Source organism: Mustela nigripes, chromosome 9, assembly GCF_022355385.1.
Source record: "Mustela nigripes isolate SB6536 chromosome 9, MUSNIG.SB6536, whole genome shotgun sequence".
NCBI classification, from domain to species: Eukaryota; Metazoa; Chordata; class Mammalia; order Carnivora; family Mustelidae; genus Mustela; species Mustela nigripes.
Window position 1 is genome coordinate 66760131 of NC_081565.1, and position 14881 is coordinate 66775011.

Below are 14881 nucleotides of genomic sequence, written 5' to 3' on the forward strand. Positions count from 1 at the left end.
ACTTCATTTTAATTAATTACATCTGCAGTGACCCTCTTTCCAAATAAGGTCACGTTCTGAGGTATTGGGGGTTAGGACTTCAACCTCTCTTTGGCAGAGACTGATATTTCTGATTTTGAAAGTTTCCTTCACAACAGGAGACTTTTATTATTCTTTTTCCATAGCATCTCATTTTTATGGGACCCTAGGCATGTTGTATTTTGAAATCTTTTGTTTCTTTATCCATAAAATGTGCCCGTTCTATGGACCTGGATTGTTTTAAGAATTAAGCTAGGGGGAAAAAAAGAATTAAATTAGAAATTTCATTCAGAGACACCTGGGTGGCTCAGTCGGTTAAGCGTCTGCCTTCAGCTTAGGTCATGGTCCCAGGATCCTGGAATCAAGTCCTGCATTGAGCTCCCTGCTCAGCTGGGAACCTGCTTCTTTCTCTGCCTGCCACCCCCCTGCTTGTGTTCTCTGTCTCTTTATCTAATAAATAAAAATCCTTATAAAAAAATAAACTAGAAAACCCATATGTAAGGTATCTGTAACTATTTCTGGCATTTATCCGATCTTCTCTTCTATTTCTTATTTTGTATTGCTGTTTCACTTGGAAGATCCCTTTAGTTCTGTGTTTAATTTTGACCAATTTCAAAGCTATCCTTATGCTCATGGTTGTAAATCTTAGGTAAATTTTAGTGCATAATTGTAAGGTAATGGAAACTTTCTTACTGATAATTTAGTACCATGAAAAGTCAGTATGTAATTTCATAGTTTTCATTTACTTTTAACTCACCATTACAAGAACTTCACATTGTTTTGGGAAAGTTCCAGGTTTGAATTTGTAATGTTTCTTTAAAGCATATACTTTTATTTTTCTTTTTATGAATGCTATCTTAAATAAAGGTTTGTATAATTGCTTTATTTGTGTCAGTAAACCAAAGCATAGCTGTTAATGACTTGCTCTAGAGGGTAGCATTAATGAGTATTTATTATAAATGAGCACTTACTCTGTGCCTAATTCTAGACAGTCGTTGCAGGTTTTACTGTGAACTAGCATCCATCTTCAGTCTTCTGGTCAATTGTGCTCTTTGCTGTTAAACACTCTGTCATGCTGTGTTTCCAAACACACTAGTGTGTGCGGCTTTTACTTCATTGTTTTTTGTTTTAATTTCTTGAGCAGCTTTTTCATAGGTGTGTATATTTTATCACATTATCTAGTTTGTAAAATTGTTTTTGGAAGAGATAAGTTTTCTAATTTTATACCAACGAAGAACCTGCCATTGTTAGTGTCTAGTAGGCATTCAACAAATGCTTAATGATGAGTGACATGCTTACATTTGACAAAGTGCGTATTTTTATGCAAATTATAGTTGTTGAAATCTCCCTAAAGGTACTGTAATCTGTAGCCTTACATTTTTAGATTTTTAAAGTTACTGAAATTAAGTACCATTTCCTCAGTGACTTATTTTTTTTAAATGTTTGAATTTTAGATTTTCCACAGTGATGTTTTGCACATTTTTAAAGCTAAGTAATGGCAGTTGATTTCACTGTGCATATTGTATATTTATGTTCAGAGAAAATATAAGAACTTTTAAGTTTATGGGTGATTCCTTGTCTTCTAATGGGCAGTAAGAGTTTTTGAGATATTAATTGGGTTCATTATTCTCTTTGGTGCCTTATGGTTGAAAAATGTTAAGGGCTCCTACTTCTCCCCAAACCTCTTAGTTCCAAAATATTTTACATTTGCTACAACCTTGAATATTAGGATTATTGCTTGATAGAGCTAAAATTCTTTAAAGTTAGATAGCTATGAGTGTCTGTAGAATTTTGTAGTTATGAATTTTGTGTTAAAACTTGTTTTTGTTTTAATATTTTATGAATCAGGGCCTCTGATTCTTAATACTGCTATTTTGTGAATTCTGTCAGGGTCAGATACAAGTACAATAATTGATTCTATATATCTAATCTCCTATATAAAGACTTAAACAGTGTTTTTTATTTTTCCTTAAAAATATTTTTTTTGATACTTGCCTGTTAAAATTTCAGTCTTCCTCATACCCAATTTTAACCTGAAGGGAGAGATGCATCAGAGAAACACCATATGTAATTGACTATAATAGGAATGACTTTTGGAATAGATAATAATTATCTGAAAAGACTGTATAAATTTACTATTGTAGATTAATTTTACTAGTTTTGTTGTTGTTTGTGTTTTCTCATATTGACAGGGTTGCTTTAGACACTCTTGCTGCATTGCTAAAATCAAGTAAGTTTTTAAATACTAGAAATACTAGATACTATTTTCCGAGTATTCTGTCTACTATGTTAAAGAAACTGGAAATGTAGATTTAGTCTGTAGTTACAAAGCTAGCTTGTTATAATTAATGTCAAAGTTTATTTCTGTCTTTTCATATACTTGATTGATACACATCATAGCTAATGTCCTTTACATTTATTGAGCTATAATATAGTACATTTATATAATTTATTCTACATTGATTTCCTTTTTATAAGTTCAGTTATATAAATATAAAGTCCTGTTAATAGAGACAAGTAACATGTAAATCTTATGTAAGTGTCATCTTTTAAAAAATGAAGCTAACATGATATTGGGGATATTTACTATGAAGTATATTGTGAACGACTACTGTATATTGAACACACATGATTGTTATTTAGAAACCACTTATTAGAAGTTTTATTTCTATCAAGTTCAAGTTTCAAGCATTAAAAAATGACTTAATGTAAATTTATAATTTACTAAGTTCATTTAAAAACTAAAGGAACTGTGTTCTTTATCTTTAGAATTGAAGCTTTGGAGTAAATGTGTCTTTTGATATGATTCCTTTGGAGAGCAATTTATCTGTATTATATGTTCTCTCTCTCCAGGGTATTCAGTATCTGTGGTTTAAATATTAACTTTTGTTAGCACTTCCATTCTCATTGGTTGATTAAATTAACATCTTAACCACAGTAATATATAGACCCAAGGATATGATGGCTTTTAATGTTATTTTTCCCAAAAACTGTCTATCAATGGTGAGACCAACTTGCCCTTAAATTTGAATGACCAGAATTGTTCATTTGAATAGTAGCAAATGATTAATTGATTGAAAATCTGGTATTTGGTAAAGTAATGATTTATTACATGCATTAAATTTAAAAAGTCATCTTAGGTATTAGTATTCTATACCAGAGTATATAAAATTCAGTTAAGAGTTTTATCTTTGAAATGAAATGTGTGGGACTCAATTAGATGAGCCATGTAGTTTTATTTTCATGTATGATGTGATAAACTTCAGACCAAGATCAGAGAATAGTACTTGGATTAATTTTAAAAGATGTTTGTAGCCTGGCTTTATTGTGCCCTGACTTTGCGGTTCAAATTGTCATTTAAAGATTAATTTTTAAATTAATATAGGCATATATTTTTGATTTAGAGTAGATTAAAATAGCTATTACAACTGAAGTTACTAATTTTCAGAATCACTGATGACAAAATCACTAAGTTAGTAAAAACTCTAAAACCCTCATAAATTTCAACTATATATAGGAATTGGATAATCTGGTATCATAGTTTTCCTTTTACTCCCTCCTCCTTCAAAGGAGGATGGTGGAAAAACATACCTGTTTCACTTTGTCAGGTAAAAAAAGTAACCGACCAGTAGGATGCGTCTAGTTTATATCAGGTATGTTTTCTTAGGGCACATGGCACTAAATAGAATAAAAATTTAATAATGCAAGATAATGTTTAGTAACACTTGCATATTTTTAAGTGCACTGGGGCATTTTGGAACATTCTCATTCATTGATTTTTTTTTTTTTAACTGCTTTCTGGGAGGGGGCAATTACTTACTTTAAAAGGTTAAATGAGAAGAGAAAAACAAAAGGATAAATGATGCTACCAAAATATCCCTGAGCAAGTATAAAGCAAAGAACCTCTGTATACGTACACAGTGCAGAGGGACAGGCAGCCTTAGGGCCAACGCTAGAGTATAGATGAGATGCTGCAGTCTAAAGGGGAACCTGAGTTGTCTTTTAACTGGAGAGGGAAGAAGACACATAGGCTGATAGTGAGTTAGGCGTCCTGAGCACAGGAAAAAAGACCCCTTCACTAAACTTTTTAGTTGTGCTCAGTTGCAGATTGCAGATAGCTCTGTTCAACATCTCTTCATTTAGCACCTATGTTTGAGTTATGGGCAAGTTTCTTATTTGACCTTTAATAAGAATTTAAATATTTCACATAAATACCATTTAGGCTCATAGTGTCTTTTAAGAAAATCATAGTCATAACCAGTAAACTGAAGGCTTATATGCTCCAGGTGGTGTAAACGAAGTGTATATTCCTTTAAGATACAGGAAACTGCTGTTAGTCGGAACTGTTGACCAGATTGTGTAAATAGCCACAGCCTTGGCCATCTAGCTCTTGTAGACGCAGAAGAGATTTTAAAGCTTTTATATAAGAAAGCCCCTCTTCCCACCCTGTGAATTTTTTCCAGCTCCCTGAAGTCAGAAGAGGTTTTAAAGCTTTTATATAAGAAAGCCCCTCTTCCCACCCTGTGAATTTTTTCCAGCTCCCTGAAGTCAGAACAGGGTTTCTGAAAGAGCATTAATAGTTTGTTAATCTCTACATCTTTATGTTTTAGGTACATATTAGCAATTTGGAAGCTGTAGTAATTCTTTCAGGTAACTAAAAGTAGCAGAGCCTTCCCTTTACGTTATCTTGTTGCTTATGCCATGAGCCAGGGTAAATTTAGGTTAAGGAGAGTTGGAGTTTCTTTGTAACTAAACAAGCTTGGATGGATTGGTAATCCCCATCAGTTTGTGTTCCTATCATTGGCCCACCAGTGTTGTACGGGCTCAGGAGGTTGCTGTGGTAGGATTTCCCTACGTCCACTTTAGTGAAATCTCCCCTTTTGATTAATAATCTAAAATATTAACACTTTAATAAAACATAAGATTTGTGGATTTCTGTTAATTCTACCCCAGTAAAACCAACCATTTACAAAAGAAACCTCTTTAATCTAGTTTTTATTGCATTAGATAATTAATGACCAGAAAACAGTAAAGTGGTTCTTACATTTCATTTACTAAAAGTTTTATAAGTATTTTTAACTTAGTGTTATTATGGCATGGATATTTATATAATTGTGGAGGTAATCAAAGCATTTGATTTTAGTGGAAATATATACAGTTTGTAATGGAAGCTACAGTTCAATAGAGTTAATTTCAGTGGAAACAAGGTTTATAATAGAAGTTACAACAATGGTAATGTAGTTTGCCATCTGGGACTTTTCATTTATTTTGTCAGAGGAAAAAATATTTAAATATGTGTCTGCTATGTATATTTTTTTGAAAAAAATGGTAACTCATTACAGTATTGTGATAATTTAAATTTAATTTATTCTACCATTTTCTCTTGTCATTTAAAAAATGTTCTTTCTCAATTTTCTTTTGTTAAAGAAACAAACGCCAGAAGAGCTGTAGACAGAGGATATGTCCAGGTCCTTTTAACAATTTATGTAGATTGGCACCGCCATGATAACCGGCATAGAAACATGCTCATTCGGAAAGGAATTTTACAGAGTTTAAAAAGTGTTACAAACATCAAGTTGGGAAGGAAAGCATTTATAGATGCCAATGGCATGAAAATTCTGTATAACACTTCACAAGTGAGTTCTTAATTTTCTTCCTATTATTGTGGTTATGTGTTAATGATATTATTTGGTTCTTAAGAAAACTTAGTATTTCTTATAAATACTCAAAAAAGTCTGATAAATATATTTAAGAAAAAAATCTGAAAACCAAAAGGCATAATAAACCTTTCACACGTGACCTCCTCAGACTGAGTTGGAGAAAGGGCTCCGTGCATATCTCTGCAATATGAGATTTTAAGTGAAAGGGGGATGTATAAATCCATCCAGTGGGCAGGAGGGGAATCTGTATAGCCATGTTTTCTAAGATGTGCAGTTGGCTGTACTCAGTTTTACATGTTCCCCTCATAAGATATTTATGGGTCCTTTACAACTGCAGTGTAAGGCAGTTCTCTTGTTTGGGAACATTGTCAGGGTCTTCTTTTTGGATAGAGCATTTTTACACAGAGAAAGTACAAGAGTGAAACCTGAAGTTAGGAATTTTAGTTCTGCCGGCCATCTTAATAATAAACCTTCTTAACAGTATCTTTAGCAAGGAGACTGTCAGCCCTGGACAATGGGGATGTTACAATGCAACCATTTTGTTTTTAGAAGGTTATAATTATTAGAAGGAAATCTGTCTTTTTAAAACTGCAGCCACTCATCTTAGTTGTGCCCTCCTGGTCTTACACACAACAGTCTCTTTTTACATGGTACCTGAAAACACAATTGATGTTTACCTTAATCTTTTTCTTTTCTAGATCAATCATATGCACTTGTTTTTACTATTCCTAATGTAGGCAGTCATGGATAATTGATATATCAGGAAGAGTTGGGTGACCTTGTTTATGCCACTTAAGTCATTTCTGAGCCTTAGTTTCTCATCTGTTCTGACAGGTCAGATGTGAAAGTTTGTATTGAAAATTTTATGGGATATGAAAATGCTATCTAAATGCCAGTTGTCAATAATAATAAAAATTATAGTGTTGTATGTTACAAGTTCAAATCCCCTGTCTATTAGCCCTTGTCAAGATTGGATACCAGGACAGCATATTAAACTCTTTGCACTTAAAATCATGGTATTCAGACTATTTTTTATAAGTTGAAGAGTTAGCTTATTAAAGGTGCTATATGATAACTGATACAGTTCTGAGAAAAGCTCAGCCAGTGCACATTCCTTATTTCTTATTCCTTTCTTACTGTCTTTTTTAGTTAATGTTTTTTTTCGTCTTCCCTTAAATTAAAAAGAATTTTTATTTTGTGCCTTGGCTTGCTAACTGTCTTGTAGGTCACTCATAGATACTACTTAGCATAGTAGTCCCCCCTTATCTGTGGGGAATACGGTCCAAGATCCCTTGGATCTTAGATGCCTGAAGCCTTGGATGGTACTTCGCCTCATATATTCAATGTGTGTTTTCTTAAACACACATATCTGTGACCAAGTTTGATTTATTAATGAGGCTCAGTAACAGATTAACAACTAACAGTAAAACAGAACAACTGTAACAGTATTCTGTCATTAAAGTTAAGTGAATGTGGTCCCTCTCTCCCAAAATATCTTATTGTACTGTACTCATCCTTACAGTGATTATGTGAGAAGATAAAATGTCTGTGATGAGATGAAGTGAGGTGAAATGCTGTAGGTATGTTGTGTTGTAGCATTAGGGCTAGTATTGACCTGAGGTCATAAGGAAGATCATCAGTGCTGGGCCACAGTTGACCATGGGTAACTGAAACCAGGGACAAAGCAGGTCTCATAGACTTTGGTGACTTCGGGGACCAAAGATGGTACTGTTTTCTGCTTAAAGTATTTTAGGAAGAGTATTAACATATTTGCCATATGAAGTTCTTACTTATGAAGAGATACTTCTGAATTATCAGAGGTATTTTATAATCATATTACATTAAAATAGAGGTTTTTGTGGTATTTGTCTCTTGAAAATTATTGATGTATTACTTTATGAAGTAAAGTTGATTCAGTTATTCACCAAGGGCACAATATCTTTTATCTTTTTTTTCTTTTTCTTAAAAAACAGGAATGTTTGGCAGTCAGGACCCTTGATCCCCTTGTCAACACCTCTAGTCTGATAATGAGGAAGTGTTTTCCTAAAAATCGCCTGCCACTCCCAACGATTAAAAGTTCTTTCCATTTCCAGCTGCCAGTTATTCCTGTGACTGGGCCTGTGGCCCAGCTCTACAGTTTACCGCCAGAAGGTAAGACCGTATGTTTCCCGCTGGCTTTCAGTGGTCTTGGAATTGTGTGACTGTTGACTTTTTTTCCTCATTTCTAGTTCTTCAGCAAAAGAAGGCACATTAATAAGCACAAGAAAATTTCACATTATATTTTAGTTAAATATTTCTTCAAATATAAGAAATTGAGATCTGATAATTAAGGGCAATAGTATAGAATGTGTTATATTTATGTAAATTTGAATTTGAAAAAATTTAAGCATTACATAGGAACATTATTTCATAGTTTACATAAATTTTCAAAGGATAAGAGTGTAAACATTAAATATTTAGGTAATTATATTTGGGCTTACATTTATAACTTTCTGGTGAACTTCATTTTTTTTCAAGTTAAGAATACCTAGTGACCAAAAATATGATTTTTTATTTTTTCAAAAATTTTTATTTATTTATTTATTTGATAGAGGTCACAAGTATGCAGAGAGGCAGGCAGAGAAAGAGGGGGAATCAGGCTCCCTGCTGAGCAGAGAGCCCAATGCAGGGCTCGATCCCAGGACCCTGGGATCATGACCTGAGCTGAAGGCAGAGGCTTTAACCCACTGAGCCACCCAGGCACCCCCAAAAATATGATTTAAAAAAAAAATCTTATTGATTGAAGAAGGGAATTGCAGAGCCTAGAGATTGACGCAGGGCTCAATCTTAGGACCTTGAGGTCACAACCTCAGTCAAAACCAGGAGTCAGTGGCTTAAATGTCTTTGCCACCCAGGTGCCCCTGCACTCATTTTTTATTATAAAATAATTCATCTCTCTTCATAGAGTTTCTACATATTCCCATGAAATTTCTGTGGCAAGAAAGAACTTAACAGATGACTCACTGATTAAAAAATTGAAAAGAGAAGGTAATATGTACTTTAAGAAGTGTAAAAAAATTACTAGTCCAAATTAACAGAGTAATTTCTATCTACTGCAGTAAGGTTCAGCTATTTAAATAATACTTAAAAATTTTACAATTTCTATTATCAGGATTAGTTTCCTTATGTAAATTCATAGTTGTCCTAAGAAAAAGTTTTAATATTAGTGCATATGGTTCACAGCAGTGTTTTCTAATGATTCAGAATTTGCATATAAATATGCACAGTATTATAATGCTTGGGAAAAGGGAAGGTGAAAATAGAAAACCACTTACCAATATTTTTCTTTTTTTAAAAAATTTTTAAATTTTTTATTTTTTTATTATTATGTTCAATTAGCCAGCATATAGTATGTCATTAGTTTTTGATGTCCTGTTCAGCAATTCATTAGATGCATATAATACCCAGTGCTCATCACCTCATGTGCCCTCCTTAATACCAATCATCTGGTTATCCCATTCCCCCACCCTCCTCCCTTCTGTAACCCTCAGTTTGGTTCCCAGGGTCCAGAGTCTCTCAGGATTTGTCTACCTCCCTGATTTCTTCCCATTTAGTTTTCCCTCCCTTTCCTGTTGTTTTCCATGCTGTTCCTTATGATTCATGTATGAGTGAAACTGTATGATAATTGTCTTTCTCTGCTTGACTTATTTTACTTAGCATAATCTCCTCCAGTTCCATCCAAGTCAGTGCAAATGGTGGGTATTCATCCCTTCTGATGGCTGAGTAATATCCCATTGTATATATGGACCACATCTTCTTTATCCATTCATCTGTTGAAGGACATCTTGGCTCCTTCCAAAGTTTGTCTGTCGTGGACATTGCTGCTATGAACATTGGGCTGCATGTGCCACTATGCCTTCTTTTCACTATGTCTGTATCTTTGGGGTAAATCCCTAGTAGTGTCTTGGGGAACCTCCATACTATTTTCCAGAGTGGCTGTACTACCTTGCATTCTCACTAACAGTGTAAGAAGGTTCAGATACCTCTCCAAAGAAAACATACAAATGGCTAACAGACACATGAAAAAATGTTCAACATCACTAGCCATCAGAAAAATACAAATCAAAACCACAATGAGATATCACCTTATGCCAGTAGAATGGCAAAAATTAACAACACAGGAAACCAAAATATTATGGTTTATGCTTAACAAAACTTGCATGTGACTTACCTAAATAAAAATAATGAAATTATCAGAAGTTGGCTGTTTGCCATTTCAGTACAATATTGGGAACATAGTAAAAGAAGAAAGAGTTGAAATTTTAGTATGGGGAAAAGTAGAATTTTGGGAGGTAAGATCTAGTTAAATGGAAGAGAATATAGTCTAGACTATTATTACAATTTCTAAAGTATTTTCTCATCAGTTGATAAATATTTTGCAAGAAAAATGGAAAGTTTTTTATATTTGTCTTTAAAAGTAATTACTTGAAATAAGTGATGTAAGAGAATTTTCAGGTAATTATAATTAGTTTTATTATCCTTGATACAGATTTATTAGTAGTATATATCACAGAGTACACTGTTATGATTTTATTTTAAAAATATTTTATTATTAAAGTACAGCTTTAGTCTATGTAAAATACCAAAATGGATTATTCAGAAACTTCTTTAAAGGGTTTTAAAAGTCTACAACTCAGTCTGAAACTTGAGTAAGATAGTGAAGTGAAAACTGTGGTCTAGTTTCTCTTTCCGATTGATATAAAATTACCCACAGACGTTAAGAATAGGGGAAAGTCTGTACCAGAAGTGAGAACAAGGTAAAAGAAACATTCTCATGAACCACACGTAGAACATGCACCGTACATGGTGGAGGTATGGATGTATTGAAGGGCACCAGTTCTCTGCTCTCCCTTCTTGAATGCAGTTATGTATGTCTCCAGGTTGAGGCACCAGTAACACCTAAGTCGGGTGGACAGTCAGGGAGCAGTTGGGAGTCCCTTTCTCTCCTGTATCTCAGTGTAGGATTATGGGGGTTTAAGCGGTGGTTGTAACTGGTAGAAAGCCAGCGAGAGTTCTATATGATACAGCTGGTGATAATACAGGAGGGAGATAGGATATAGGATCTTCCTATAGTGTTCTTTATTCAGTGTACAGAATAATCACATAGGTAGAGGAAGCTGACTTCTTCTAGTGCAGTGAATTCACCAAACATGAGGGAATAAATGACAGAGAGATAATATTTTTCTGAGGGCTACTTTCCTGTCTCATTTCAGATTAATGGTTCACTAAATTAGAAAGGGAGATTTACACTGATGGTCAAGACTTCATGGTTAAGATGTGAGAGGAAGGTTTTGACAGCAACTGTGTAGACACAAGGAAAATATCCTCTTTCTGTTCACTGTTACTTTTTCATATATCAGACTTCATTACATTTCTCAAAGTTTTCGTTATTTTTTACCTTCCTCAGCTAGAATATAAGTTCTGTGAGGATAGAACTGTTTTTTTTAATCCTTCATTGTACACAGTTAGTGTACACTTAACATTTATTATTGAAGGAATTGACCTAACCTCAAGACTTATTCTCTAGAACGTTAAATGCCAAAAGATAGTGAAGCAGCATCTAACAGAGGTTTGGAGGAAAGAGTCCGGATTCTAGATTTCTGAACACTTGCGTTGCCATCCATATGTGAAGGTGACATATTCTTAGGCCTGTAAGGGTATGGGAGTAGAATACCCAGGTACCCTTTCTGAAGTAATAACATGAAATATTACTTGTCTGGCCAATGATGAATTAGGATGACAAGAATAGAGACAATATGGTAGCAGAATCATTGTATTAAACAGTACAAATTGTTAATTATCTAATACTAAATAATTGTAATACTATTTTGAAATACATCAACCAACTCTTGGCCAAGGATACATAATACACAGCTATAACAAACTGGGGTTTTTACATAAACTAAAATTTTTATTTTTTATATTATATATAATTTATATTACTTATATTGATAGAGTTCTTGTTCTTAGGAATATTACACTATTTTTGCATTTGTAAAAGAATTATAGGAATAGTGGTTCATATATGCATTTTAAAATGTAAAAGTATGTCCGAAACCGAGATCTGTAGCCCGGGATCTATTGAGCCATAGGAATCCATGAATAGACTTCAAAGACTACAAACACTTTGAAATTCTCTATAAAATTATGTATTTTTTTTCCTTTGGGAAAAATTTTTTCAGGGTAACTTATTGACAAGGTCAGGCAATCCAGGTGCTGCTATACAGCTGTTCTTGCCCAGTTCAGACCTTAATTCACAGCTTTTATGGAGCAAGGGGCAGTTGTTGTGAAATGAAAGAGTAATTATCTCAAGTGGTGCTATCTATATATGCGCCAGAGGATCTCTCCTTGGTATCCAAAGTGGTGTCATCTGTGCACCGCTTTAAGGAAGATCAGAATAGGCCTTCATGCTTTATGGCCAGGGCATAACTGGGCCCCAAGGGAGATCGCTGCTTGGACATGAACAAGATGGACGGCCAGAGATGGAGTCCATGTTATTAGCACTCTACACAGACCATAATATCTGGCAAACCTAGATACAGAAATCCATAGCAAAGTAACAACAAACTGATTTTAGTAACAAATTAAAAGGATAATATACCATTATCAAGTGGAAATAGTCTTGGGATACGAGGACATTTCAACATCAACAAATCAAAATGTGATAAACCACATTAACAACGAAGGATGAGGGGTCATATGATCATCTTGATAGATGCAGAAAAAACATTTGACAAAATTCAAAATCCTTTTATGATAAAAATTCTAAACAAATTATGTACAGAAGGAATGTTCTTCATCATAATAAAGACCGTATATGATAAATCCGTAGCTAACATTGTGCTCATTGATATAAAGTTAGAAGCTTTTTGCATAAGATCAGGAAGAAGACAGAGTTTTCCTCTCTTACCATTTCTATTCAACACAGTACTAGATATTCTAGCTATAATAATTAGGCTGGGAAAAGAAATAAAAGGCATCCAAATCAGAAAGGAAGAAATAAAATCATCTGTTGGCAGATGACATGATCTTATATATACGAAACCTTAAAATCTCTACCAAAATACTGTTAGAGCTAATAAACAAGTTCGGTAAAGTTGCAGGATATAAAATCAAATATATAAACATCAGTTGTGTTTCTATACAATTACAGTAAAATATCTGAAAGAGAAATTTAGTAACCCTATGTATAAATAACATTAAAAACAAAATAGGAATAAATTTACCAAGGAGCTGAAGACCTGTACATTGAAAACTATAAAACATTGATGAAAGAGATTGAAGAGGACACAAATAAATGGGAAAGATACCCTCTGTTTTTGGATTGGAAGAATTAATGTTGTGAAAATGCCCATATTGCCCAAAGTGGTCTATAGATTTAAAGTAATCCCTTTGAAATTGTAATGGCAGTTTTGACAGAAATAGAAAAAACTATGTTCAAATTAATGAAATTACAAAAGACCCCCAGTAGCCAGAGAAATCCTGGGAAAGAAGAACAAAGCTAGACATCACAGTTCTGGATTTCAAACCATTACAAAGTCATAGTAACCAAACAGTATGGTACTCAAAGCAGGTACATAGACCTATAGTGGAATGGAATAGAGAGCCCAGACAAACCCATGAATATGTGGTCAGCTAATTTTTGATTAAAGGCACTAAGAATACACAGTAGGGAAAGGACATTGTTTTCAATAAATTGTATCAGGAAAGCTAGATATCCACATGCAAAAGAATGAAATTGGATCCCTGTCTTATATTATTCACAAAAAATTACCTTGAAATGGATCAAAACATAAGTATAAGACCTGAAACTGTAAGACTCCTGGAAGAAAACTTGGGGATTATTTTTGACAATGATTTCTTGAATAAGATACCAAAAGCACAAGTGGAAGCTGAAATAAACAAGTAGAGCTATTACAAACCAAAGAGATTCTGCACAGCCCAGGAAACAAATAAATTGAAACAGCAATTTCAATTTATTGCCCTACAGAATGGAAGAAGATATTGCAAAACATTTATCTGGGAATGGGCTACTGTCTAATACACACACACACACACACACACACGTATGTGTGCCTATATATATATATATATTTATGGGCTCAGCTGAAGAGTATAAAAGCAAGTAATTCAATTAAAAATTCGGCAGACCTGAATAAATATTTTCCCAAAGAAGACCTACAAATGGCCAATAGTGCATGAAGAAGTGCTCAGCATCATTAATCATCAGGGAAATGGAAATAAAAACCACAGTAAGGTATCACTTCACACCTGTTAGAATAGTTGCTACCCAAGACAAGACATAGGAACTATTTGCTAGGTTCTAAAGAAAATGAACTCTTTAATACTGTTGGTGGGGATGTAAAATGGTACAGCTAATCTGGAAAACAGCATGGAGGTTCCTCAAAAAAATTAAAAATAGAACTACCTATGATCTAGCGGTCCTCCTGCATATATATCCAAGGGAATTAAAATCATTATCTTAAAGACAGATCTGTACACCCATCTTCCCTGTGATATTCTGTACAACTAACCAAGGTTTGGAAATAACCGTAATGTCCTTTGATGGATAAATGGATAAAGGATATGAATATTATTCAGATAATATAAAGGAAGGAAATCTTGCCATTTGCAGCAACATGGATGAACCTGGAGGGCAGTGGAATATGCCAGACAGAAAGGCAAATACTGTATGGTATCACTTACATGCAGAATCTTTAAAAACAAACAAAAAAACAAGATTTCGTAGAAATAGAGAATAGAATGTTGGATTCCAGGGGTCAGGAGTGTGGTAAATGGGGTGCTGGGATCAAAGGGTACAGATTTTCAGTCTAAGAAGATTAAGTTCTGAGGATCTAATGTACAGCAAGCATGGTGACTGTAACTACAGTCATATGATATTGCATATTTGGACATTTCCCAGAGGAGCTCTTGCACGTGCACGCACACACACACACAGTAACAATGTTAATTATGTGAGGTGATGGATGTGTTAATTATCTTCATCTTGGTAATCGTTTTACCATGTGTATTTGTATCAGATCATCACATTTGTACACCTTAATATATACGGTTAATATTTGTTATTTCTTCAAATAACAAAAGTCAAATAGTTTAGAAAAATGTCCTTTTAAAATATTCTCTCCTTTGTTTTAAAGCACTCA

At 33.9% G+C, this 14881-nt stretch overlaps 1 protein-coding gene across 4 annotated transcripts in view; it reads left to right on the top strand.

Annotated features, from left to right (window-relative positions):
* Positions 1-14881, top strand: part of AGTPBP1 (ATP/GTP binding carboxypeptidase 1) — a 158874-nt gene that overhangs the window by 61290 nt on the left and 82703 nt on the right. For all 4 annotated transcript variants that reach the window (XM_059411753.1, XM_059411756.1, XM_059411754.1 and 1 more), the window contains 3 exons: positions 2211-2248; positions 5446-5654; positions 7652-7829. In XM_059411753.1, coding sequence (XP_059267736.1) covers positions 2211-2248; positions 5446-5654; positions 7652-7829 — 425 coding nt within the window. The remainder of the gene's footprint in view (positions 1-2210; positions 2249-5445; positions 5655-7651; positions 7830-14881) is intronic.